At 39.4% G+C, this 25882-nt stretch overlaps 1 protein-coding gene and 1 long non-coding RNA gene across 5 annotated transcripts in view; one reads left to right on the forward strand and one right to left on the reverse strand.

The window, feature by feature from the left end:
- Nucleotides 1-25882, reverse strand: part of LOC130709353 (uncharacterized) — a 217054-nt gene that overhangs the window by 169233 nt on the left and 21939 nt on the right. The gene's annotated exons all lie outside the window — the stretch shown is intronic.
- EFEMP1 (EGF containing fibulin extracellular matrix protein 1) overlaps nucleotides 22156-25882 on the forward strand; it is a 69068-nt gene continuing 65341 nt past the window's right edge. The window contains exons 1-3 of one of the 4 annotated variants that reach the window (XM_057557875.1): nucleotides 22156-22405; nucleotides 23175-23215; nucleotides 23648-23735. In XM_057557875.1, coding sequence (XP_057413858.1) covers nucleotides 23655-23735 — 81 coding nt within the window. In that variant the 5' untranslated portion in view covers nucleotides 22156-22405; nucleotides 23175-23215; nucleotides 23648-23654. Of the gene's footprint in view, nucleotides 22470-23174; nucleotides 23216-23647; nucleotides 23736-25882 lie in introns of all 4 variants that reach the window. The other 3 variants (XM_007189985.3, XM_007189986.2, XM_057557874.1) reach the window with 3 other exon arrangements.

Here is a 25882-nt window from a genome sequence, read left to right on the forward strand (position 1 = left end):
GGATTGCATTGAATCTGTAGATTGCTTTGGGTAGTATAGACATTTTCACAATATTGATTCTTCCAATGCAAGAACATGGTCTATCTCTCCATCTGTTTGTGTCATCTTTGATTTCTTTCATCAGTGTCTTATAGTTTTCTAAGTATACGTCTTTTACCTCCTTAGGTAGTTTTATTCCTAGGTATTTTACTCTTTTTGTTGCAATGGTGAATGGGATTGTTCCCTTAATTTCTCTTTCTGATCTTTTGTTGTTAGTGTATAAGAATGCAAGAGATTTCTCTGCATTAATTTTCTATCCTGCTAATTTACCAAATTCATTGCTTAGCTCTAGTAGTTTTCTGGTGGCATCTTTAGAATTATCTATGTGTAGTATCATGTCATCTTCAGACAGTGACAGTTTTACTTCTTCCTTTCCAATTTGTATTCCTTTTATTTCTTTTTCTTCTGATTGCCATGGCTAGGACTTCCAAAACTATGTTGAATAATAGTGGTGAGAGTGGACAACCTTGTCTTGTTCCTGATCTTAGAGGAAATGCTTTCAGTTTTTCACCATTGAGAATGATGTTTGCCGTGGGTTTGCCATATAAGGTTTTTATTATGTTGATGTAGGTTCCATCTATGCCCACTTTCTGCAGAGTTTTTATCATAAATGGGTGCTGAATTTTGTCAAAAGCTTTGTCTGCATCTATTGAGATGATCATACGGTTTTTATTCTTCAATTTATTAATATGGTGTATCACTTTGATTGATTTGCATATATTGAAGAATCCTTGCATCCCTTGGATAAATCCCATGTGATCATGGTGTATGATCCTTTTAATGTGTTGTTGGATTCTTTTTGCTAGTATTGTGTTGAGGATTTTTGCATCTATATTCATCAGTGATATTGGTCTGTAATTTTCTTTTTTTGTAGTATCTTTGTCTGGTTTTGATATAAGGGTGATGGTGGCCTTGTAGAATGCGTTTGGGAGTGTTCCTTCCTCTGCAATATTTTTTTAGACTTTGGAAGGATGGGTGTTAGCTGTTGTCTACATGTTTGATAGAATTCACCTGTGAAGCCATCTGGTCTTGGACTTTTGTTTGTTGGAAGATTTTTCAATCACAGTTTCGATATCATTACTTGTGATTTATCTGCTCATATTTTCTATTCTTCCTGATTCAGTCTTGGAAGCTTACACCTTTCAAAGAATTTGTCCATTTCTTCTATGTTGTCCATTTTATTGGCATATAGTTGCCTATAGTAGTCTCTAATGATTCTTTGTATTTCTGCAGTGTCCATTGTAACTTCTCCTTTCTCATTTCTAATTTCATTGATTTCAGTCCTCTTCCTCTTTTTCTTGATGAGTCTGGCTAAAGGTTATCAATTTTGTTTATCTTCTCAAAGAACTAGCTTTTAGTTTTATTGACCTTTGCTATTGTTTTCTTTGTTTCTATTTCATGTATATATGTTCTGACTTTTGTGATTTCTTTCCTTCTACTAACTTTGGGTTTTGTTTGTTCTTCTTTCTCTAGTTCCTTTAGGTATAAGGTTAGACGTATATTTGAAATTTTACTTGTTTCTTGGCATAGGATGGTATTGCTATAAACTTCCCTCTTAAAACTGCTTTTGCTGTATCCCATAGGTTTTGGATCATCGTGTTTTCACTGTAGTTTGTCTTTAGGTATTTTTTTATTTCTTATTTGATTTCTTCAGTGATCTCTTGGTTAGTTACTAACGTATTGTTTAGCCACCCTGAGTTTGTGTTTTTTACGGGTTTTTTTTCCCCTGTAATCGATTTCTAATCTCATAGTGCTGTGCTCAGAGAAGATGCTTGATATGGAGAGACCTTCAAGATGGCAGAGGAGTAAGACGTGGAGATCACCTTCCTCCCCACAGATACAACAGAAATACATCTACATGTGGAACAACTCCTACAGAACACCCATTGAACACTGGCAGAAGACCTCAGACCTCCCAAAAGGCAAGAAACTCCCCACATACCTGGGTAGGGCAAAAGAAAAAAGAAAAAACAGAGACAAAGCATAGGGACAGGACCTGCACCTCTGGGAGGAGGCTGTGAAGGAGGGAAAGTTTCCACACACTAGGAAGCCCCTTCACTGGCAGAGACGGGGTTGGTGGGGTGGGAGCTTCAGAGCCACAGAGGAGAGCACAGCAACAGGGCTGCAGAGGGCAAAGCGGAGAGATTGCCGCACAGAGGATCAGTGCCGACCTGCACTCACCAGCCTGAGAGGGTTCTCTGCTCACCTGCCAGGGTGGGTGGGGTCTGGGAGCTGAGGCTCCGGCTTTGGAGGTCAGACCCCAGGGAGAGGACTGGGGTTGGCTACGTGAACACAGCCTGAACGGGGCTAGTGTGCCACAGCTAGCCTGGAGGGAATCTGGGAAAAAGTCGGGAACTGCCTAAGAGGCAAGAGACCATTGTTTCAGGGTGCGCGAGGAGAGGGGATTCAGAGCACCGCTTAAATGAGCTCGAGAGATGGGAGCGAGCTGCGGCTATCAGCGTGGATGCCAGAGACGGGCATGAAATGCTGAGGCTGCTGCTGCAGCCTCCAAGAAGCCTGTGTGCAAGCACAGGTCACTACCCACACCTCCCCTCCGGGAGCCTGCGCAGCCCGCCACTGCCTATGTCCCATGATCCAAGGATAACTTCCCCAGGAAAACACACAGCACACCTCAGGCTATTGCAACGTCACACTAGCCTCTGCCACCGCAGGCTCGCCCCACATTCTGTACCCATCCCTCTCCCCGGCCTGAGTGAGCCAGAGCCCCCTAATCAGCTGCTATTTTAACCTTTTCCTGTCTGAGTGAAGAACAGACACCCTCAAGTGACCAACATGCAGAGGCGGGGCCAAGTCCAAAGCTGAATGCCAGGAGCTGTGTGAACAAAGAAGAGAAAGGGAAATCTCCCCCAGCAGCCTCAGGAGCAGTGGATTAAATCTCCACAATCAACTTGATGTACCCTGCAATTCTGGAATACCTGAATAGAAAACTAATCATCCCAAAATTGAGGCGGTGGACTTAGGGAGCAACTGTAGACTTCGGGTTTGCTTTCTGCATCTAATATGTTTCCGGTTTTATGTTCATCTTAGTTTAGTATTTACAGTTTATTATCATTGGTAGATTTGTTTATTGATTTTGTTGCTCTCTTCCTTTTTTTTATATATAGATATATATTTTTTTCTTTTTTCTCTTTTTGTGAGTGTGTATATGCATGCTTCTTTGTGTGATTTTGTCTGTATAGCTTTGCTTTAGCATTTTTCCTAGGGTTCTGTGTATCTGGTTTTTTTTTTTAAGTCTAGTTTTTAGCGCTTGTTATCACTGGTGGATTTGTTTTTTAGTTTGTTTGATCTCTTCTTTGTTTTTATTACTTTTTAATTTTGTATTTTTAATCCTTTTTAAAATTTTTTATTTTAATAACATTATTTTATTTTATTTTATTTTATTTTGTTTTGTTTTATTCTTTCTTTCTTTCTTTTTTACTCCCTTTTCTTTTGAGCTGTGTGGCTGACCAGGTCCTGGTGCTCTGGCCGGGTGTGAGGCCTGTCACTCTGACGTAAGCTAGCTGAGCTGAATTCAGGACATTGGTCCACCAGAGACCTCCCAGCTCCATGTAACATCAAATGGCGAAAGCTCTCCCAGAGAGCTCCATCTCAATGCTAAGACCCAGCTCCACTCAATGACCAGCAACCTACAGTTCTGGACACCTTATGCCAAACAACTAGCAAGATAGGAACACAAGCCTACCCATTAGCAGAGAGGCTGCCTAAAATTATAATAAGGTCACAAACACCCCAAAACACACCACCAGATGTGATCCTGCCCACCAGAAAGACAAGATACAGCCTCATCCACCAGAACACAGGCACCAGTCCCCTCCACCAGGAAGCCTACACAATCCATTGAACCAAACTTAGCCACTGGGGGCAGACACCAAAAACAACAGGAAGTACAAACCAGCAGCCTGCAAAAAGGTGATGCCAAAAACAGTAAGTTAATCAAAATGAGAAAACACAGAAACAAACAGAAGGTGAAACAGCAAGGCAAAAACCCACCAGACCAAACAAATGAAGAGGAAATAGGCAGTCTACCTGAAAAAGAATTCAAAGTAATGATAGTAAAGATGATCCAAAATCATGGAAATACAATGGAGAAAATACAAGAAACGTTTAACAAGGACCTTCAAGAACTAAAAAGCAAACAAACAGTGATGAACAACACAATAAATGGAATTAAAATTTCTCTAGGAGGAATCAATAGCAGAATAACTGAGGCAGAAGAATGGACAAGTGACCTGGAAGATAAAATACTAGAAATAGCTACCGCAGAGCAAAATAAAGAAAAATGAATGAAAAGAATTGAGGACAGCCTCAGAGACCTCTGGGACAACATTAAGCATACCAACATTCAAATTATAGGGGTCTCAGAAAAAAAGAAAAGAAAGGGACTGAGAAAATATTTGAAGAGATTATAGTTGAAAACTTAAATAATATGGGAAAGGAAATAGTCAATCAGGTCCAGGAAGTGCAGAAAGTCCCATTCAGGATACATCCAAGGAGAAACACACCAAGACACATATTAATTGAACTATCACAAATTAAATACAATGAAAAAATATTAAAGCAGCAAGGGTAAAGAACAAGTAACATACAAGGGAATCCCTATAAGGTTAACAGCAGAAACCCTGCAAGCCAGAAGGGAGTGGCAGGACATATTTAAAGTGATGAAAGGGAAAAACCTACAACCAAGATTACTCTATGCAGCAAAAATCTCATTCAGATTTGACAGAGAAATTAAAACCTTTACAGACAAGCAAAAGCTAAGAGAACTCAGCACCACCAAACCAGCTTTACAACAAATGCTAAAGGAAATTCTCTAGGCAGGAAACACGAGAGAAGGAAAAGACTAACAATAACAAACCCAAAACAATTAAGAAAATGGTAATAGGAACATACATATCAATAACTACCTTAAATGTAAATGGATTAAATGCTCCAACCAAAAGACATAGACTGGCTGAATGGATACAAAAACAAGACCCAGATCTATGCTGTCTACAAAAGACCCACTTCAGACCTAGGGACACATACAGACTGAAAGTGAGGGGATGAAAAAAGATATTCCATGAAAATGGAAATCAAAAGAAAGCTGGAGTAGCAATTCTCATATCAGACAAAAATAGACTTTAAAACAAAGACTATTACATGAGACAAAGAAGGACCCTGCATAATGATCAAGGGATCAATTCAAGAAGAAGATATAACAATTGTAAATATTTATGTACCCAACATAGGAGCACCTTAATACATAAGGCAAATGATAACAGCCATAAAAGGGGAAATTGAGAGTAAGACAATCATAGTAGGGGACTTTAACACCCCACTTTCACCAATGGACAGATCATCCAAAATAAAAGTAAACAAGGAAAAAAAGCCTTAAATGGTACATTAAACAAGATAGACTTAATAGATATATATGACATTCCATCTAAAAACAACAGAGTGCACTTTATTCTCAAGTGCTCATAGGACATTCTCCAGGATAGATCATATCTTGGGTCACAAATCAAGCCTTGGTAAATTTAAGAAAACTGAAATCATATCATGTATCTTTTCCGACCACAACACTATGAGACTAGATATCAATTACAGGAAAAAATCTGTAAAAGACACAAACACATGAGGCTAAACAATACACTACTAAATAACCAAGAGATCACTGAAGAAATCAAAGCGGAAATAAAAAAATACCTAGAAACAAATGACAATGAAAACACGACAACCCAAAACCTATGGGATGAAGCAAAAGCAGTTCTATGACGGAAGTTTATAGCAATCCAAACCTACCTCAAGAAACAAGAAACATCTCAAATAAACAACTTAACCTTACACCTAAAACAATTAGGGAAAGAAGAACAAAAAACCCAAAGTTAGCAGAATGAAAGTAATCATACAGGTCAGATGTGAAATAAATGAAAAAGAAGTGAATGAAACAACAGCAAAGATCAATAAACTTAAAGCTGGTTCTTTGAGAAAATAAACAAAATTGATAAACCATTAGCCAGACTCATCAAGAAAAAAAGGGAGAAGATTCCAATCAATAGAATTAGAAATGAAAAAGGAGAAGTTACAATTGACACTGCAGAAATACAAAGGATCATGAGAGATTACTACAAGCAACTCTATGCCAATAAAATGGACAACCTGGAAGAAATGAACAAATTCTTAGAAAAGCACAACCTTCCGGGACTGAACCATGAAGAAATAGAAACTATAAACAGACCAATCACAAGCACTGAAATCGAGACTGTGATTAAAAATCTTCTAACAAACAAAAGCCCAGGACCAGATGGCTTCACAGGCAAATTCTGTCAAACATTTAGAGAAGAGCTAACACCTATCCTTCTCAAACTCTTCCAAAATACAGCAGAGGGAGGAATACTCCCAAACTCATTCTACGAGGCCACCATCACCCTGATACCAAAACCAGACAAAGATGTCACTAAAAAAGAAAACTACAGGCCAATATCACTGATGATCATAGATGCAAAAACCCTCAACAAAATACTAGCAAACAGAATCCAGGAGCACATTCAAAGGATCATACACCATGATCAAGTGGGGTTTATCACTGGGATGCAAGGATTCTTTAATATATGCAAATCAATCAATGTGATAAACCATATTAACAAATTGAAGGAGAAAAACCATATGATCCTCTCAATAGATGCAGAAAAAGCTTTTGACAAAATTCAACACCCATTTATGATAAAAACCCTCAGAAAGTAGGCAGAGAGGGATAGTGGAGGCCATATATGACAAACCCACAGCCAACATCATTTTCAATGGTGAAAAACTGAAACCATTTCCTCTAAGATCAGGAAGAAGACAAGGTTGTCTACTCTCAACACTATTATTCAGCATACTTTTGGAAGTTTTAGCCATGGCAACCAGAGAAGAAAAAGAAATAAAAGGAATCCAAATTGGAAAAGAAGAAGTAAAACTGTCACTGTTTGCAGATGACATGATACTGTACATAGAATATCCTAAATATGCTACCAGAAAACTATTATAGCTAATCAATGAATTTGGTAAAGCAGCAGGATACAAAATTAATGCACAGAAATCCCTTGCATTCCTATACAGTAATGATGAAAAATATGAAAGAGAAATTAAGGAAGCACTCCCATTTACCATTGCAACAAAAAGAATAAAATACCTAGGAATAAACCTACCTAAGGAGACAAAAGACCTGTATGCAGAAAACTATAAGACACTGATGAAAGAAATTAAAGATGATACAAACAGATGGAGAGATAGACCATGTTCTTGCATTGGAAGAATCAACATTGTGAAAATGAGTATACTACCCAAAGCAATCTACAGATTCAATGCAATCCCTATCAAACTACCAATGGCATTTTTCACACAACTAGAACAAAAAATTTCACAATTTGTATGGAAACACAAAAGACCCCGAATAGCCAAAGCAATCTTGAGAAAGAAAAACGGAGCTGGAGGAATCAGGGTCCCAGACTTCAGACTATACTGCAAAGCTACAGTAATCACGACAGTATGGTACTGGCACAAAAACAGAAATATAGATCAATGGAACAGGAGAGAATGCCCAGAGATAAACCCATGCACATATAGTCACTCTATCTTTGATAAAGGAGGCAAGAATATACAGTGAAGGAAAGACAGCCTCTTCAATAAGTTGTGCTAGGAAAACTGGACAGCTCCATGTAGACGAATGAAATTAGAACACTCCCTAACACCATACACAAAAATAAACTCAGAATGGATTAAAGACCTAAGTGTAAGGCCAGACACTATCAAACTCTTAGAGGAAAACATAGGCAGAACACTCTATGACATAAATCACAGCAAGATCCTTTGTGACCCACCCCCTAGAGAAACAGAAATAAAAGCAAAAATAAACAAATGGGACCTAATGAAACTTAAAAGCTTTTGCACAGCAAAGGAAAACTTAAACAAGACGAAAAGACAACCCTCAGAATGGAAGAAAATATTTGCAAATGAAGCAACTGACGAAGGATTAATCTCCAAAATTTACAAGCAGCTCATGCAGCTCAATATCAAAGAAACAAACAACCCATACAAAAATGGGCAGAAGACCTAAATAGCCATTTTTCCAAAGATATATAGATTGCTAACAAACACATGAAAGGATGCTCAACATCACTAATCATTAGAGATCACAAATCAAAACTACAATGAGGTATCACCTCACACCTGTCAGAATGGCCATCATCAAGAAATCTACAAACAATAAATGCTGGAGAGGGTGTGGAGAAAAGTTAACCCTCTTGCACTGCTGGTGGGACTGTAAATTGATACAGCCACTGTGGAGGACAGCATGGAGGTTCCTTAAAAAATTAAAAATAGAACTACCATATGATCCAGCAATTCCACTACTGAGCATATATCCTGAGAAAACCATAATTCAAAAAGAGTCATGTACCACAGTGTTCATTGCAGCACTGTTTACAGTAGCCAGGACATGGAAGCAACCTAAGTGTCCATCGACAGATGAATGGATAAAGAAGATATGGTACCTATATACAATGGAACATTATTCAGCCAGAAGAAGAAACGAAATTGAGTTATTTGTAGTGAGGTGGATGGACCTAGAGTCTGTCATACAGAGTGAAGTAAGTTAGAAAGAGAAAAACAAATACCGTATGCTGATACATATATATGGAATCCAAAAAAAAAAAAAAAGTGGTTCTGAAGAACCTAGGGGCAGGACAGGAATAAAGACGCAGAAGTAGAGAATGGACTTGAGACACAGGGAGGGGGAAGGTTAAGCTGGGACAAAGTGAGAGAGTGGCATGGACATATATACACTACCAAATGTAAAATAGATTGCTAGTGGGAAGCAGCTGCACAGCTCAGCGAGATCAGCTACGTGCTTTATGACCACCTAGAGGGGTGGGATAGGGAGTGTGGGAGGGAGACACAAGAGGGAGGAGATATGGGGATATATGTATATGTAGAGCGGATTCACTTTTTCATAAAGCCAAAACTAACACACCATTGTAAAGCAATTATACTCCAGTAAAGGTGTTAAAAAAAAAATCTATCTGGTCTATTGTGTCATTTAAAGCTTTTGTTTCCTTATTAATTTTCTGTCTGGATGATCTGTCCATTGGTGTTAGTGAGGTGTTAAACTCCCCCACTGTTACTGTGTTACTGTCGATTTCCTCTTTTATAGCTGTTAACATTTGCCTTATGTATTGAGATGCTCTTATGTTTGGTGCATATATATTTATAATTGTTATATCTTCTTCATGGTTTGATCCCTTGATCATTACGTAGTGTCCTTCCTTGTTTCTTGTAACATTCTTTATTTTAAAGTCTATTTTATCTGATATGAGTATTGCTACTCCAGTTTTCCTTTGATTTCCATTTGCATGGAATATCTTTTTTCATCTCCTCACTTTCAGTCTGTATGTGTCACAAGGTCTGAAGTGGGTCTCTTGTAGACAGCATAGATCTGGGTCTTGTTTTTGTATCCATTCAGCGAGCCAGTGTCTTTTGGTTGGAGCATTTAATCCATTCACATTTAATGTAATTATTGATATATATGTTTCTATTACCATTTTCGTAATTGTTTTGGGTTTGTTTTTGTAGGTTCTTTTCTTCTCTTGTGTTTCCTACTTAGAGAAGTTCCTTTAGCATCTGTTGTAGAGCTGGTTTGGTGGTGCTGAATTCTCTTAGCTTTTGCTTGTCTGTAAAGCTTTTGATTTCTCCAGAGAAATCTGAATGAGATCCTTGATGGGTAGAGTAATCTTGGTTGTAGGTTCTTCCCTTTTATCACTTTAAATATATCGTGCCACTCCCTTCTGGCTTGTAGAGTTTCTGCTGAGAAATCAGCTGTTAACCTTATGGGAGTTCCCTTGTATGTTATTTGTCGTTTTTCCCTTGTTGCTTTTAATAATTTTTCTTTGTCTTTAATTTTTGTCAATTTGATTACTATATGTCTTGGTGTGTTTCTCCTTGGGTTTATCCTGCCTGGGACTCTCTGCGCTTCCGGACTTGGATGGCTGTTTCCTTTCCCATGTTAGGGAAGTTTTTGACTATAATCTCTTCAAATATTTTCTTGGGCCCTTTCTCTCTCTCTTCTCCTTCTGGGACCCCTATAATGCAAATGATGGTGCATTTAATGTTGTCCCAGTGGTCTCTTAGGCTGTCTTCATTTCTTTTCCCTCTTTTTTCTTTATTCTGTTCCTCAGCAGTGATTTCCACCATTCTGTCTTCCAGGTCACTTATCTGTTCTTCTGCCTCAGTTATTCTGCTATTGATTCCTTCTAGTGTATTTTTCATTGTGGTTATTGTATTGTTCATCTCTGTTTGTTTGTTCTTTAATTCTTCTAGGTCTCTGTTAAATATTTCTTGTATCTTCTCGATCTTTGCCTCCATTTTTCTTCCGAGGTCCTGGATCATCTTCGCTATCATTATTCTGAATTCTTTTTCTGGGAGGTTGTCTATCTCCACTTCATTTAGTTGTTTTTCTGAGGTTTTTTCTTATTCCTTCATCTGGCACATAGACCTCTCCCTTTTCATTTTGTCTATTTTTCTGTTAATGTGGTTTTTGTTCCACAGGCTGCAGGATTGTAGCTCTTCTTGCTTCTTCTGTTTGCCCTCTGGTCTCCTTAAGGTCTTTCTGATCCATCAGGTTTTTTAAAAAAGATATCTCAACAAAGTCTATATATGATATTATCATAATTGAGGGTTAAAAAAAGCCAGATTTTCAATTAACCAAAATACAGCATGATTATCATCCAGGAAATTATGGTAGTTCAATTCAGTAATGACTAGAACCTAGGGCTAGAGATTTTTCATAGAGAAAATCAAAGCTTTCATAGAGAAAATCAAAATTTTCATAGAGAAAATCAAAAGCTTTATGAAACATTACAAAATATGAAGAAATGTTTAAAATATAAATGTTAAGAAAGATAATAAAACAATATACAAAATCTTGTATATATATAATGTACATGTTCCAAAATAACAATGTTGTCTACATTTGCATATATCCTGAGAATAAATATTGGAGAAAGAGAGAAATCAAGACAGAGCGAGGGAGCATATAGAAAAGTCTGGAAAGAAATACAACCAAATGTTAACAGTAGTTGTCTCTTAGAGTGATAATATTTAAGTTATTTTTGTTATGGGTGATTTTAATTTACATCTTTATATTTTCCTATTTTTATAAAATGTCTTCATTGAGCAAATATTACTTCTAAAATCAGAAAAAAAGAAATACTGTTGTCAAAAAGAGTCATTAGGAAGAAGGAAGCTACAGAATGTTTAGAAACATAATAAATTCATTTTTAAATGTTAGAAAACTACTGAAAATAAGCTTCTAATTAAGGGTGTAATTTTAAAACCTATTGTCATACTCCTTTAATATACTTTAATATACTTCAGAAGAAAAATAAACGCTATTTTGTCTAAAATATAGCTGATTCGTGCATTATTTTTAAATTGCTAGTTATTAGTTAACTCCAACCAATAATTTCTGAAAGTTTGAAAGAAGACAAAGTGATAGAAACTCAGCATGTGTACACAGCAGAACCCCATTTCCTTCACTGATTGGATAGTTCCTCAGAGAAAAGAGAAAAGAACTCCTCAATATAGTAAAACTTATATCCAAACTAAGTCTTCACACACAGAGAAGGAAAATAATAACCAGATATACATAGAATTTGCCAGGTATTTAAACCAGCCATCTGGAGATTCAAGACTAAGAGTAGGCTTTATTTTCATGTATCTGAATGTGATCAATTGAATCATGATCCATTTTGCATCACACCTTCTCTCCAAGCCAACCATTCAATAAAAAGATGAGAATGACAGCAAAGATGACACTAGTGTCTTTACTGTTCATTCCACAAATGTCTGATGAGTATCTACCAAGTGCAAGGCTATCTTCATTTCTTCAGCAGTACGAAGATAAGACTATCAATTTCAGCTCCCAGGTAGATGGGAGCTGGGCTTTAGCATGGACTAGGGACAGTGTCCTGGGAGCTTACAGTAGGGGCAGATATGAGGGTCACTTGACCAAGGTCTGCAGAGCATAGTGTTAAGCAGAAATAATACGAAAGCCAAAATCAAAGTCAGGCTGACCAAGTGAATTGTCAGTCCAAAGGAGGGTGTAGGCTGAGAGGAGGACTCCTACTAGGAGTCAATAGGTAGAAACCCCCAAAACAGAGAAGAGGATTCATAGGCTAGGGACAGGTGGAGAAATTTCCTGAGGCAGAGTGCATTCTGCATATAGCTTCATAGACCATGTTCTGCAATGTGGCCTGGAAGAGAGGTGGACAAACACAATCCCTGCCTTCAAGAAAATCACAGCTTGGCCGAAGATATAAGATCCATTTCATTCTGCACACTTACATGTCAGCTCCACCCAGCAGCTCCCTAAGCCTTGAAACATGCCTCAGTCAAACGCTCACTTTGTGTTGTATGAATGGATGATGATAATGAAGATTATGTCAAAGAGACAAAGGAGGCTGTAGATAAAGAGACAGGGCAGGGAAGTGGAATGCTCCAAAGACAAGGTGTCAAGACACCTGGTTCTAGTCTTTGGCTCTACTACTAACAAGGGTTAAGTTGTACAAGTCATCTAAGCTCCAAGTTCATGAAGGAATTGGAGCAGATAAGATCCCTTTTTTCTTCTTTTTCCTTTTCTCCATAAAATGAATTCATCTTTCTTAAATAAGATTGGAAAGTTCTTCCTGATCCTGCCATTCTTCCAAATGTATTGAATAAATTCAAATATTTTATAACTCTTGGCCCTTTTAAAAATTAACTGCAATTGAAGCATCTGCTTGAACAGAGTTATTTAGGAAAAAACAAAACAAAACACTTAAATCTAAGCAGTATCCTTGCAATATCTCCCCTGTGGATATGTAAACTTTTAACCTCTTACCTTGAATAGAGTTTCCACATTTGCCCTATTTAATTAATGATAAAAGTCAGATATGTCATTCCTTATACTTTATCCGTTAGCAGCATACTGTAAATTCCAAACAGAAAGACTGTTTTTCCCTTTCCACATTCTATAGTGATAAAGAAGTTACTGCTAGTTTATCAAAATAATTTATGCCTTAAAATTCCTCTAAGGGCAGAGAGAAAATAATAATGTCCATTCCATTTTGGGCTTTGGTCTCAGCAGTTCCATTGGTATAGGATATGACATACTAAGGAGAAAAAAATCATAAATCAGTTTTAGTAATGCTATTACACATTTTTTTAAAAAATTCTAAATTTCAACATATACAATGTCTTTGATTTTGTTTGAACCACTGCTCCCTAAAAAATTAATTTAAATTTTTTCAAAGAGATTTTAAAACCCATTTTGTTATCTATAATCGGTATCAAGATACAAGATTAAGTATTCACAAAAGGACAGATAAGGAGGATTTTCTATTTTAATAAAAAATCCACAACGGGAAGGAAAAAATAATTCAAATAAGGTAAAACAAAATTGGAAAGTAGAACACAGAAAATTCTAAAAGTCAACAAAATATTATGGAAAGATTCCAAACTGGCAAAAGTGGGAGAGTGATGATCCATTTTGTTAAATTACATATTGAAATAAAATTACTAATTTTCAGGGGATATTATTTCTAGTTTCATGCTCCACAATGCAATCATCTTGAAACCCCATCGGCCTTGATTAGCCAAATGAAGTTTCCAGAAAAGCTAATTTTGAAAAAAGGGAGGAAGGAACTTGTTGCTGAAAACAAAATAAAGCTTCACATCTGTGTCCGCATCTGAAGTTGTTCTGTAAGATCTGATAACTTGTTAGAAAGCAACTTTTTTTTTTTTTCAAGACAGTGGATTTACATCATACATTTTATCTCTCCAAGGAAATTCTAATTACTGGTTCCAATCATTTCTGATTGATTTGCTTTTTATTCATCCAAGGTATTCTCTGCTCTATGATGAAATCAAGCCTTCAATAAAATTCCAAAAATTTGAGAACAATTTACAAGCTCCAGATGACTGAAAGTTTTCTCATGTCCGTTTGGCATTCAGAAGGAGAGTTTCACCAAATATATTCTGAAGAAGAATACATCTGGCACTCACTAAAACAAAGAACTCACCAGTGACATACTTGAGGCAAATTAATATCACATAAATGCAAAGTTGCCAATATTCTTTGAAGCCAAAGCTGCAATCCAACCTCCATGTATTTCAATGAGTCTTCTTCTAGCACAGGCCATCAGCCACATAGGTTAATGTTTGGGGGTGTTTTAGCAATCAATTTACTAAACACATTATCTTCTGTGTAGAAGTTTATAATGGTGTGTGTGTGTGTGTGTGTGTATTAGAAAAGACTGAGCATGTGCTGAAAGCCCACTTAAATTCATTTTTTCTCTTGGCCTGATGCTGACTCCAATTCAGTAACAAAAGATAAGATAAAAATCAAAGAATTTTAGCACTAAAAAGACTATTAGAAACTATCTCTTCCAAGGACTTGTTTTAATAATGGCAAGTATATCAGAAATCCTTATGTGTATTTACCACAAGAATATTTTCTTGGATAATAATGGTAAACTCAGCTATTCAGAACTATTGAATTTTTAAGCATCAGTATGAAAGCAGCCCAAGAAAATAAATAATTTAATCAACATTATTCTTGCAAGACTATGTTACAGGGGCTATCAGTAGTCAGTGATCAAATTTTATCATGTCACTAAGAAATCTAGTATTTAACAAATGAACTCTTTTTATGAAAGGCAAAGACTTATACAGCCAAATATGGCTCAAGCATTGGCTTCTCTTCCAACAGATTCATAAGGGGATATACTTTCACAAACCAACTGGACCCAAATATTGCCTGATTTGGCTACATGGCCAACAACTGTAGGCTATTTCTGCTATTCATGTCTTGGTCTCTAGGACACCAGGGTTACCCAAGGTTGGGCATAGTTAGCCAACACCTTAATCAGCTGCTCTTAGAACTGAGCCACACTGATAGGACATCTTTGATTTGGATGTACAGTCGAAAGCAGACGGAGACTTAAAGCACGTGCAGGCACTTCCCTGGTGACACAGTGGTTAAGAATCTCCTCCCAATGTAGGGGACATGGGTTTCAGCCCTGGTCCAGGAAGATCCCACATGCCACGGAGCAAATAAGTCCATGCACCACAACTACTGAGCCTGCACTCTAGAGCTTGAGAGCCACAACTACTGAGCCCACATGCCACAACTACTGAAGCCCGCGCACCTAGAGCCCATGCTCCGCAGCAAGAGAAGCCACCGCAATGAGAAGCCCATGCACCACAACGAAGAGTCACCCCTGCTCACTGCAACTAGAGAAAGCCCGCGCACAGCAACAAAAACCAAACACAGCCAAAAAATAAATAAATAAATAAAAGGAATTTAAAAAAATAAATCACGATGCGTAGTCATCGACATCTGTGAATCTCTTCTGAAACTGTCATTCTCCCCCCCACCAAACAGATCTTCAAATCTTTAAAATCTCAGATTCCCGTGGGTTCACAGCAATTTAGCAAGGTGAATTTATTGCAATCTCCAGTTGCAGTCCACTCAATCCACACGTCCAATTTGAATCTCTGTAGTTGTACCACATTAAAGAATCATCCATGCTTCTGTTCTATCCCTGCAATCCTAGATATTCAGGTGGTGGTGGGGAGGGAGTAACATAGAGGAAACTTTAGAGCAGGGGTTCTTGCTACCAGACAGCTTGCTTTAGAACCCCTACTTTGCTGCTCACTACCTATATGACCAGGGCAAGGTACTAAACTGCTCTGTCTCAATTTCCCTTTTAGTAAAATAGGCATAATAATAGTGCTGTTGAATTAACACATGTAGCGCTTGCTTCAGTTCCTGACATAGTGTAAGTACTACATACATGTTAGCTATTACTATTTATTACCAGTAAGGAAGTATAATTTTATAAGTCATTTGAAATTCAAAAAATTAGGTATCTCAGAGCCATTTACTCAAAAAATACCACTGTCTTAGGACGCTGCTCAGGGTGGGGTCACAGATTTCCATGACCCAGTCATCAAACTGCAGTAAACTATGTGTCCAGACCCTGATTCCTCTAAATAGCCCATAAACTAGAGAGAGTTACACACAAAAACATGAAGCAGTTTTTAGCCTTAATAACCTCTTTTATTCTATCATGCAATTAATCCGACTACCTGATTTAAGATAAGTCACTGTGATCAATAATAACAACAGCAGCAATAGCTATGTGCAAAGAACTGTACTAAGGGTTTTATGTGCATTTTCTTATTTAATACTCATAAAAATTCTATGAGATAGGAATTATCATTATCCCCATTTCACATGTGAGGAAACTGAGGCCCAAAAAGGGTTAAGTAACTTTCCCAAGTTCACACAGTCAGTGAGTGGCACAGCAGGACTTGAACCCAGGCTCTCCAGATCCAAGCCCTATACTACACTAACCCCTCATTGGGGGTTATCTTAGGGTGTGTCCATCATTCCTGAACCAATCACTGTGTCTATAGATTTGATGTTGATTGGCAGAGACTGAGTCACATGCTCACCAAAAAGTCACAGGAAAAATAAGCTCCATACAAATTGTATGAAGTGGAAGTACTCAAGGCCAAACCGTGGTGTCTGGATTCAAAGGTAGTAAGAATAAGCAGGCAAAGGATACAGCAGTCCCCAGTTATCCATGGTTTTGCTTCCCACAGTTTCAGTCACCCAAGGTGAACCACGGTCTGAACATATATGGAAAATTCCAGAAATAAACAACTCATAACTGTTAAATTGCTGTGCCATTCTGAGTATCATGATAAAATCTTGAGTCATCCTGCTCCATCCCACCAGGGGTCCCCAACCATTGACATCATCTGCCTACATCCAATCATAGACATCATCATGGTTCGATGATCCAGGATCACCAGAAGCAGATGATTCTCCTTCTGACTTATTGTCAGAATGTCAATAGTAGCCTAACACTAACTCACAATGCCTATTGTCATTCACGTCACTTCATCTCATCATGTGAGCATTTTATCACCTTACATCATCACAAGAAGGGTGAATATAGTACAATGAGATATTTTGAGAGAGAGACTACATTCACATAACTTTTATTATAGTATATTGTTATAATTGTTCTATTTTATTATTAGTTATTGTTGTTAACCTCTTACTGTGCCTAATTTATAAATTAAACTTTATCATAGATATGTATGTATAAGAAAAAACATAGTATATATAGGGTTCAGTACTATCCATAGTTTCAGCATCCACCGGGGTCCTTGGAACATACATCCCGTGAATAAGAGGACGACTATATAAATGAAATAAGAGCTCAGGGTGGATGCCCCAGCTCCTGGCCTGCCGTGTAGCTCACAGAGACAAACCTAAATCTAGAAGTCCTCACAGCCCGTGTAGAATGGGCGGTCTCCCAGTCAGAGAAACCTGGAATCGCAGGCTCAGCGCTCTTCGTATCCTCAGGCTCATCGGCACACAGAAACAACGTAAACCACTACAGAAGACGATAATTCTGCCACATCACCAGACCTAATAGCCAGGTTCTGGACTTTGACATTCTTGTTTTACTGACACTGGGCCATTTCTCCTTATTTTTTGGACTTAGGAGTTTTTCCTTTGTGTACACTTAGGGGCATTCTATGGGCAAAGCTGGTCATGGCCTACCACTATAAGGGAATAGATGACGAACAGGCAAAAGCAATGTGATAAATACAGGAAAGTAGAATGTGATAACAACAGGCAAGTATCAATACAATATAATAACTACAAATAAATGTTGTTACCCAGGTCAATGTGAGTGCAGAACTGACTCAAAGAAGTTGAGCAACTGCCATGGTTCCCCAGCTAGAGCATGGCAAAAATCCAGGCAAGAACTCCTGAGTCCTGTCCTATTTTCTTTCTACCACACATTTTCTGTACACTTTTTTTTTTTTTTTGGCTGTACTGCACAGCTTTCGGGGATCTTAGTTCTCCCACCAGGGATCAAACCTGGGCCCCGGCAATGAAAGCAACAAGTCCTAACCACTGGACCACCAAGGAATTCCCTTCTCTATACCTTTAAGTTTGCCTAGGACTGAGGGCTTTCCCAGGACACACAACTTTCAGTGCAAAAACTGGAAAAGCCCTGGGCAAACTGGGATGAGTTGATCACCCCGCCATTAATCCCTACATAATTGTTCCATCTTCACTGCTTTCTTACTGAATTCATTTTTTTCACAGATTTCACTTTCCAGTTGCCCACACCCAATAAAATATTATTAACCAGGTTTTAACCGCAAGACTTGTGGCTCCATGACTCAGTTAATTAAAGACCCTTGTGGGTCCTTGAGACTTCTAATTATTTTCAGGGATTTTTTAAAAAAGGGAAGTAGTAAAGAAAACATAATAATATAAGTTTTTCTTTGTGATACATATAGTATAATAGCTGGTAAACTGGGAAATAGAGGGCTCCCTTATAAAAGTTGATCACTGGTTATTTTACAAATGCTGTGAAGAGAAGCAGAGTTGCCTTCCTGAGGCAGTGACTATTAAAGGAAGATCTCAAGTCTTAAATCTTTGAAAATCACAAACACACACACAAAGGTAAGGGGATGGAGGGGGACCCAGAAGCTGATCCAAGCAGAAGTGGTTGGAATGCTCAGCTTGCCCCAGAACAGAAAGCCTGGGAATCTCTCCCAAGAGCCTCTCCCAAGAATCAGCCAAGGCCTGCCACTCTGGGGTGCAGGACACAGGTACAACACATCACAAGAGCCAGAGCTTCCGGAGTAGGAGGCTTCCTCATGCTAGCAGCAAGACATTTTCTGCTCCAAGTAACTGAACACCTGACTCAAACTGGCTTGCGCCATAAGGAAATACATTACACCTCACAAAACTGGGGTGCAGAGGCAGGACAGAGTTTGCTTTTGGCTGATTTGGAAGCTCAACAATCAGGGCCACATTATGACTTTCATTGTCCCTGGGCACTTTTGCCTTCATGGGCCCCTTTCTCCATACAAAAATTATATTTTACAACTGCAATGGTATAAGGACAAATATAATCCAGACTGGATGATATTTATTTTTTCCTTCTGACTTTAAAAATTAAACCTTTGTGGAGGACCCCTAAAAGTATCATGAGTTCTAGGGTCACTCGGCCCTCTGAACAATCCCTCAAGATCCAGGTTCTCTCCATGTGATTGGCCATGCGTAGCATGTATCACCTTTATGCTCAGGCTGGCTTCCCTCCAGGCTGTAATATGGCCGCCAGTGGCAACTGAGGCAAAGGGCTCCACTGTTCTCCTCCACTGTGAGCACGGAAAGCCTTTTACCTAGGAAAGAAATCCTTCCTTTCAGTTCTGATTGGTCAAAGTGGGACAATGGGCTACCCTGAAACAATAGCCAGAAAATGCCGTTGCTGATTTCATTACCTTAGACTAGTCAGGAGATACCCTATTGTAAGGAATACCTAAATAACCCTGGGTTATATTAGGATGGAGGAACGGTCTACTATAGCCCATCATATTATATATTGTAATACCTAAGAACAATCATTCACATGTATTTGATATTTGATTGATGAGTTTCTTTCTCAATCCCCACAACCTTAAGTAGAGTGTGTTATCCTACCCATTTTACAGAAGCAGAAACTGAGGTTTATAGAGCTTACAAGATTTGCCCAAGGTAAGATTTTGTAAATAGTACATAAAGAGGACAAAACATAAAACAACAAAAAAAGTTAGACTTCATCAAAATTTAAAATGTTTGCTCTCAGAAGACAGCATTAAGAAAATGAAGAAGCAAAGCAAAGACTGGGAGAAAATATTCAAAAAATATATATCTGACGAAGAACTCGCAGGGAGACTATATTTTTTTTAAAAAAAAACTCTTACCACTAATAAGACAAAAAAACCAAAAATAAAGAAATGGATGAAAGATTTGAATGGGCTCTTCACAAGAGAAGACATAATGATGGATGATAAGCACATAAAAATGTTCAATATCATTAGATATCAGAGAAACGTAAAATAAAACCACAGTGAGATGCCACTTACACACCTGCCATAATGGCTAACTTATAAATTACTGACAATATCACATAGAATTTCACATATTGCTGGTAAGAATGTAAAATGGTACAGTCACTTTGGGAAACATTTTGGCACTTTCTTATAAAGTTAAACATACCCATACCATATGACCCAGAGGTCCCACTCCTAAGTATTTACCTAAAAGAAAGGAAAACATATGTCCACACAAAGATTTCTACATAAATGTCCATGACAGCTTTATTCATAAACAATCCAAATATCCATCAACAGGTGAACAGATAAACAAACCAGGGTATATCCACACAATGGAATACTAGTCATCAATAAAAAGGAATGAACATCTGATACACCTAACAACAAGGATGCATCTCAAAGGCATGCTGAATGAAGGAAGACAGACACAAAGAAGTCCATACTCTAGGATTCCATTTATATGAACTTCTGCTGAGAAATGGCTGCAGGGGACCGAGAGTATAAGCAAGGAGACCAATTAGGAGGCTGTAGTAATTAGCGTGGAAGGTGGTGGTGGCTCAGGCCACCGTGGTCATGAACGAAGTGATGAGAAGTGGTTCAGTTCTGGATACAGTTTGAAGATGGAGCCAACAGAGTTTTCTGAAGAATTGAATGCAGGGTGTGTGAGAAAAACGGAAATCAAGGATGACTCTGTGATCTTGGATCTGAGCAAACAGAAAGATGAAATTGCTCTTCACTGAGATGGTGAAGCAGGTGGGTATAGCAGGTTGGGAGAGAGGGTGAGAATCAGCAGACCCATTCAGTTTGAAATATCCATTAGGTGTACAGCTGAAGATAGCAAGTCAGTAGTTGGATGTACAGGAAGAGTTCCAGGCTGAGAATAGAAATTTGGGAGTTTTAACTCACTTTTTCTGGGGAAAGGGCTGAAGACAGGTAAAAAGAATTCAAAAAGTAGAAGAAAATGTCTATCTTTTACTGTACAAAAGCAAAGATCCAACTTTTTAAAGTCTGGAGGTCATTAATGATTGGGAAAACAAACATTTGAATTTTGGTACCAAAATCTTCAGTACTGTTAGCAAAACCCCATGTACTAAAGTAAGGTTCAGGCTCGTGAAGCTCCTCTGATCATGTCCAATATTGTGTGGCTTGCAGCCAAACTGGCAGGGTTGGCGACCCATTGCATACCCCAGAGATATGGAGAGAGGCTTCCACCTGGCAGCCTCTCTCTCTTGCCCTCCCTACCATCTCCCTGTCCCTCCTTTGGTCTGCAGGGAAGGGGAAGGAGCTGCTGAGGTCAGAGTGAGTACCTTCAGCTTGCATATTGTCTCATTTGTCTTGTTCATGAAACCGTATTTGCTTCAGAAGGCATGACTGCCTTGGAGGCAAACTCTTAATCTGACTTTAGAGTTAGAGCTTTCAAAGATAACTGCAATCTGTGTGGTAAGATTTGAAGAAGCCAGAAAAAATATTTTTTTTTCTCTCCAGATTCCTGAAATTCCACCATTAGTGTGAAAGGTGAGAGTGAAATGCCCAAAGTTGAATGACCAGTACTGGGGACTCCCACAAGGGAACCAGGGGAGAGAAGAAAAGCAGTAGATGAGACAAGGGGCCCATAAAAAAGGGGGGTTTGAGAGACCAGAAAACAACCCAAGGTCACGATCTTGTGAGTGTGAGCTCTACCTGGCCCATCCCCAAGCCCTCGTACACAGTAAGTCACAGATACTGGTGGAATGAATGAATTCTCTTTTTTCTACCTTTGAGGAAGCAGGCACTTCCCCACCCTTCAAAAAAAAAAAAAAGTATCTTAAAGAAAAGGCGAAAGAACCAGTTCTACAAATGGAGTTAATTTACTCTCCTAGGATTCACCTATTGGGGAAAAAAAAAATAATAATAATAATAAGCGATTTCTCAGGACGCTCACAACAAGCTCTACTAGGAGAGCCTTTTTCCACTCCGCGGCGCACGAGAAATTGCCCGGGAGGTTGGAGCATCACCAAGGCCGATTCAAACCCCAAACGTCACATGCCAAACGTGCCATCTTCTGCCTGGAGTCCCGGCGCGTCTGGGAACGAAGAGTGAGGGGCTGGCAGGGGAGGGCAGGCGGGTGGTGGAGAGCCCCTGTAGGAGGGGGCGCAGACCCAGCTGCGCAGCGCGCACTCCCGCCCGGTTTGCAGCCCTCGGCTCAGCCCTTTTGCGCCTCCCTCAGCTCTCTCCTCCGCCCCCCTTCGCCCTCCCCTTTCCCTGCTTTTCTCCTCCTCCTCCTGCCGCCGCCGCGGCCGCTGCCAGACCTCGCCAGTTCAGACCCACGGGGCTGCCCTCCCCTGCTCTCTCCCCTCGCTGCCCGGGCCCGGAGCGCAGCGCGGCCGCGCAGGTAGGAGCCCCGAAGCGGGGGCCACACCAGCGCGCCCAGTGCCCGCGGGGCCGCGCGCCGAGGAGTAAGTGGGGTGACCTGAGGGGTGCAGTGGACCTGAGAACTGCCCCACACTGTGCAGGATCTCTCAGGCAGAGAGGGAGGTGGAGGTGTGTGGTCTAGGAATGCGATCTGTCAGCATGTGCGAGTACGGGGTGACATCTGTTTGGATGGGCATGTGTGTGCGTGCCGACAATCAGCCGACAGGGCTTTGCCCATAAACAAGGTTTTGAAAGTTTCAGGGGGCCAGAGATTTAAGTCGCACCTGGATTCCACAGGAGCTGGTTAGAAACTGGAGCGCTGAGCAGCTCCCCGGGGACGGCCGCCTGATAACATACAGTTGAGAAAGGGGACCTCGCCTCCCTGGGGGTGCCTGGCCGGCTGCCCTGAAATTGGTACTTCGGGCCGCTGTGTGGTTGCCCAGTTCCGGCCCTAGGCAGCCCCGATCCTGAAGGTAGCATTTCGGGGGCCGAGGGACTGATAAGGCACGAGGGCATGAGACGCTTTGGGCTGCTCCTCTACACAACCTGGGGGTTTTAAACAAAGCTGCGCAAAGAGAACGCCTGGAAATGCCACTTTGAGAGTTTGCGCTGGGGAATGTAAGAAGGAGCTCTGAAGGGCAGGTATTCTATCCTAGGGGAGGAGATTGCTCCCGAGTTTTGTTCTGGTGTTTTGTTTAAAAAAAAAAAAAAAGAAGTTTGAAGCCAAAGTAATTCATATTTGTTCACAGGTTTTTCTGCTGAGCTGTGCAAGGAACTTAACTAGCTGGAGGTGAGCTTATAGGGAAAGCCTTAACGTTCAAGGGAATATGAGATTTGCTGCCCCACTTCAACCCTCGGGAAAAAATGAACCGTCTCCTTTGAAATTAATAACACTGTACTCTTTCTCTTTCACTCCCTTTCTCGAGCCTGTTGTGTAGGTGCAGTATAAAATGCACGCTGTATATCTTTTGTATATATTTCAGCGAAGCCGGACAGAGTAAAGTGAAATGTAATTCTGCAGCCGTTTTACAGGCTTTGGTGCCTCATTTGGCCAAGGGAAGGTTGAGGAGGGGGAGGGGAGATGAGAAAGTAAATTGGAAGTTGGGTATGATGGAGTCTCAGCCTCCTCCGCCTTCCCTATCTTGCTTGTTACTTTACAGTTGAAGTTTTATTTCCCCGGCAGCAGATACTAAGCATCGGTTTGTGCTGTGTTTTCTTTGAGATTCACGATGGTGAAAGCCCTTTTCCTAATTATGCTGACTCTGGCGTTAGTCAAGTCACAGGACACCGAAGAAACCATCACGTACACGGTAAGGGGTGATGGAATTTGAGATAAGTGCGGTTCATAGGGATTCTGTGGCACAAGGGAGACTTTATCCACTCCTGCCAGTCTATGTGGGCTGTTCGCTGTGGCGGATAATAAACGTTAGCAAGTTTCATGTTTAAGATTCGTTGTAAATTGCCTGTCCTTTCAAAACTTCACTTAGTGTAACGAGGTGGATGGACCTAGAGTCTGTCATACGGAGTGAAGTAAGTCAGAAAGAGAAAAACAAATACCGTATGCTAACACACATATACGGGATCTGAAAAACGGTACTGATGAACCTGGTGGCAGCGCAGGAATAAAGACTCAGACGTAGAGAATGGACTTGGTCGGGGCGGGGGGAGCGGGGGGGGGGGCGGGGGGAGGGGGAGGAGCTGGGGCGAAGTGAGAGAGTAGCATTGACATATATACACTAAGAAATGTAAAATGGATGGCTAGTGGGAAGCTGCCACATAGCACAGGGAGATCAGCTGGATGCTTTGTGACCACCTAGAGGGGTGGGATAGGGAGGGTGGGAGGGAGGTCCAAGAGGGAGGGGATATGAGGATATATGTATACATATAGCTGACTCACTTTGCTGTACAGCAGAAACCAACATTGTGAAGCAATTATACTCCAATAAAGATATTAAAAATACAACAACAAAAGTTCTCTTAGATCACCATTTGAGACAGGGACCAAAATGCAAGAATTTGTGCAGGCCAAAAAGGGAAACCCCTTTAAAACAAAACCCAAAGTAAGCTACATGTTTCTGACACATTAAACAAATTAATGGGTATAAGTAATTGGAAAACCTGAATTCCTATATACATGCAGATGAAACCAAAACTCAAGGAGTAAGACAAGTCAAATAGGAATGTTAAATATCACAAAAGCCCATCACCTCATTTGTGCATGTGACTTATGTTCTCATGTAAGTGGACTTCCTTGACTTCATAAAGGCTATTATTCATTTACAGTATAACTGATAACTCATATAAATGCCATTCAGATAGACTTTACGTGTTACCAGGATGTGATATTTGGTAAAATGGTTTTAAAATGCATTTTATGAAATTTGGTTTTGCATTTTCTAATTAGCATATCTGATATTTCCAAATAATTTTGATTCATTAGTTAATTTTATGGATATAACCAACATTTAATAAAATATTGAATATATCATCTAACCCCTCCCACTGCCAGGAATGGATATGGTGAGAACAGAGGGCAGTGCTTACCTCACTTCTGGTGAGTTTGTTTGCACCTCTGTTTTGTGTTTTCTAGTCTTTAATCAGTGTTGTGAGGCAAATGACATTTGTCCTGGATCAGAATATGAAAAACATATTTTTCTGCTTGCTCCCAATTTAAAATTAAGTAATCTTACTCAAAAGAATGTGAAAAATTTTTGAAAATAAAACTCTTAAAAGTGAGCTAATGTCAATTACTGATAATAAACATTATCTCACTTTTTTGATATTATCCCTAGAATGTTAGTATTCATCTAGCAAATATTCCTTGTTGTTTAGATCAGATATAAATCAAATGGGGTTTAATATAAATATTTTGTTAACTTAATGGTAAATGTAGTTGCTTCCTCTGCTGAAGATAAATAAAGCAAGATAAATGAATACATGTGTTGTTTATCTTCAAATGAAATTGTTTTGTTATTCAGGCTAAACTTACTACCTTCTTAGGGGGCTAAAATTAAATTAGCTACCCACTTTTATATTCATCTAATAAAAGATTTTATTGCTTTTACAATTGCTTATCTTGTACCCCCTTCCCATTGCTAATCACCTAAATCTTACTCATCTTTAGCAGAGAAAGTTCCCTGTGGATTAAACACTGTAGTTTTAAGACCACTAACTAGGGTTCATCATGTAACAGGTTTCCCAAATATGACACCCTTTTTGTGCTAAGATTAGAGCTATTCTCTTTTGAATTGTCTATGCCTATTAGTTCATGGCTAAAGGACAAAATGTAGCTATATTTTTAGTAATTCCACTGTGGAGACACTGTCTCCTTTCATCCTCACAGCAAAGTATGAGGTAAGTGACATCCTCTTCCTTCTGCTGATAGTGGAACTGAAGATCAGAGAGGTATCTAACTTGCTAAAGACTACACAGCCAGTAAGTGGTGAAACTAAATTCA

Source organism: Balaenoptera acutorostrata, chromosome 12 (genome assembly GCF_949987535.1).
Source record: "Balaenoptera acutorostrata chromosome 12, mBalAcu1.1, whole genome shotgun sequence".
NCBI classification, from domain to species: Eukaryota; Metazoa; Chordata; class Mammalia; order Artiodactyla; family Balaenopteridae; genus Balaenoptera; species Balaenoptera acutorostrata.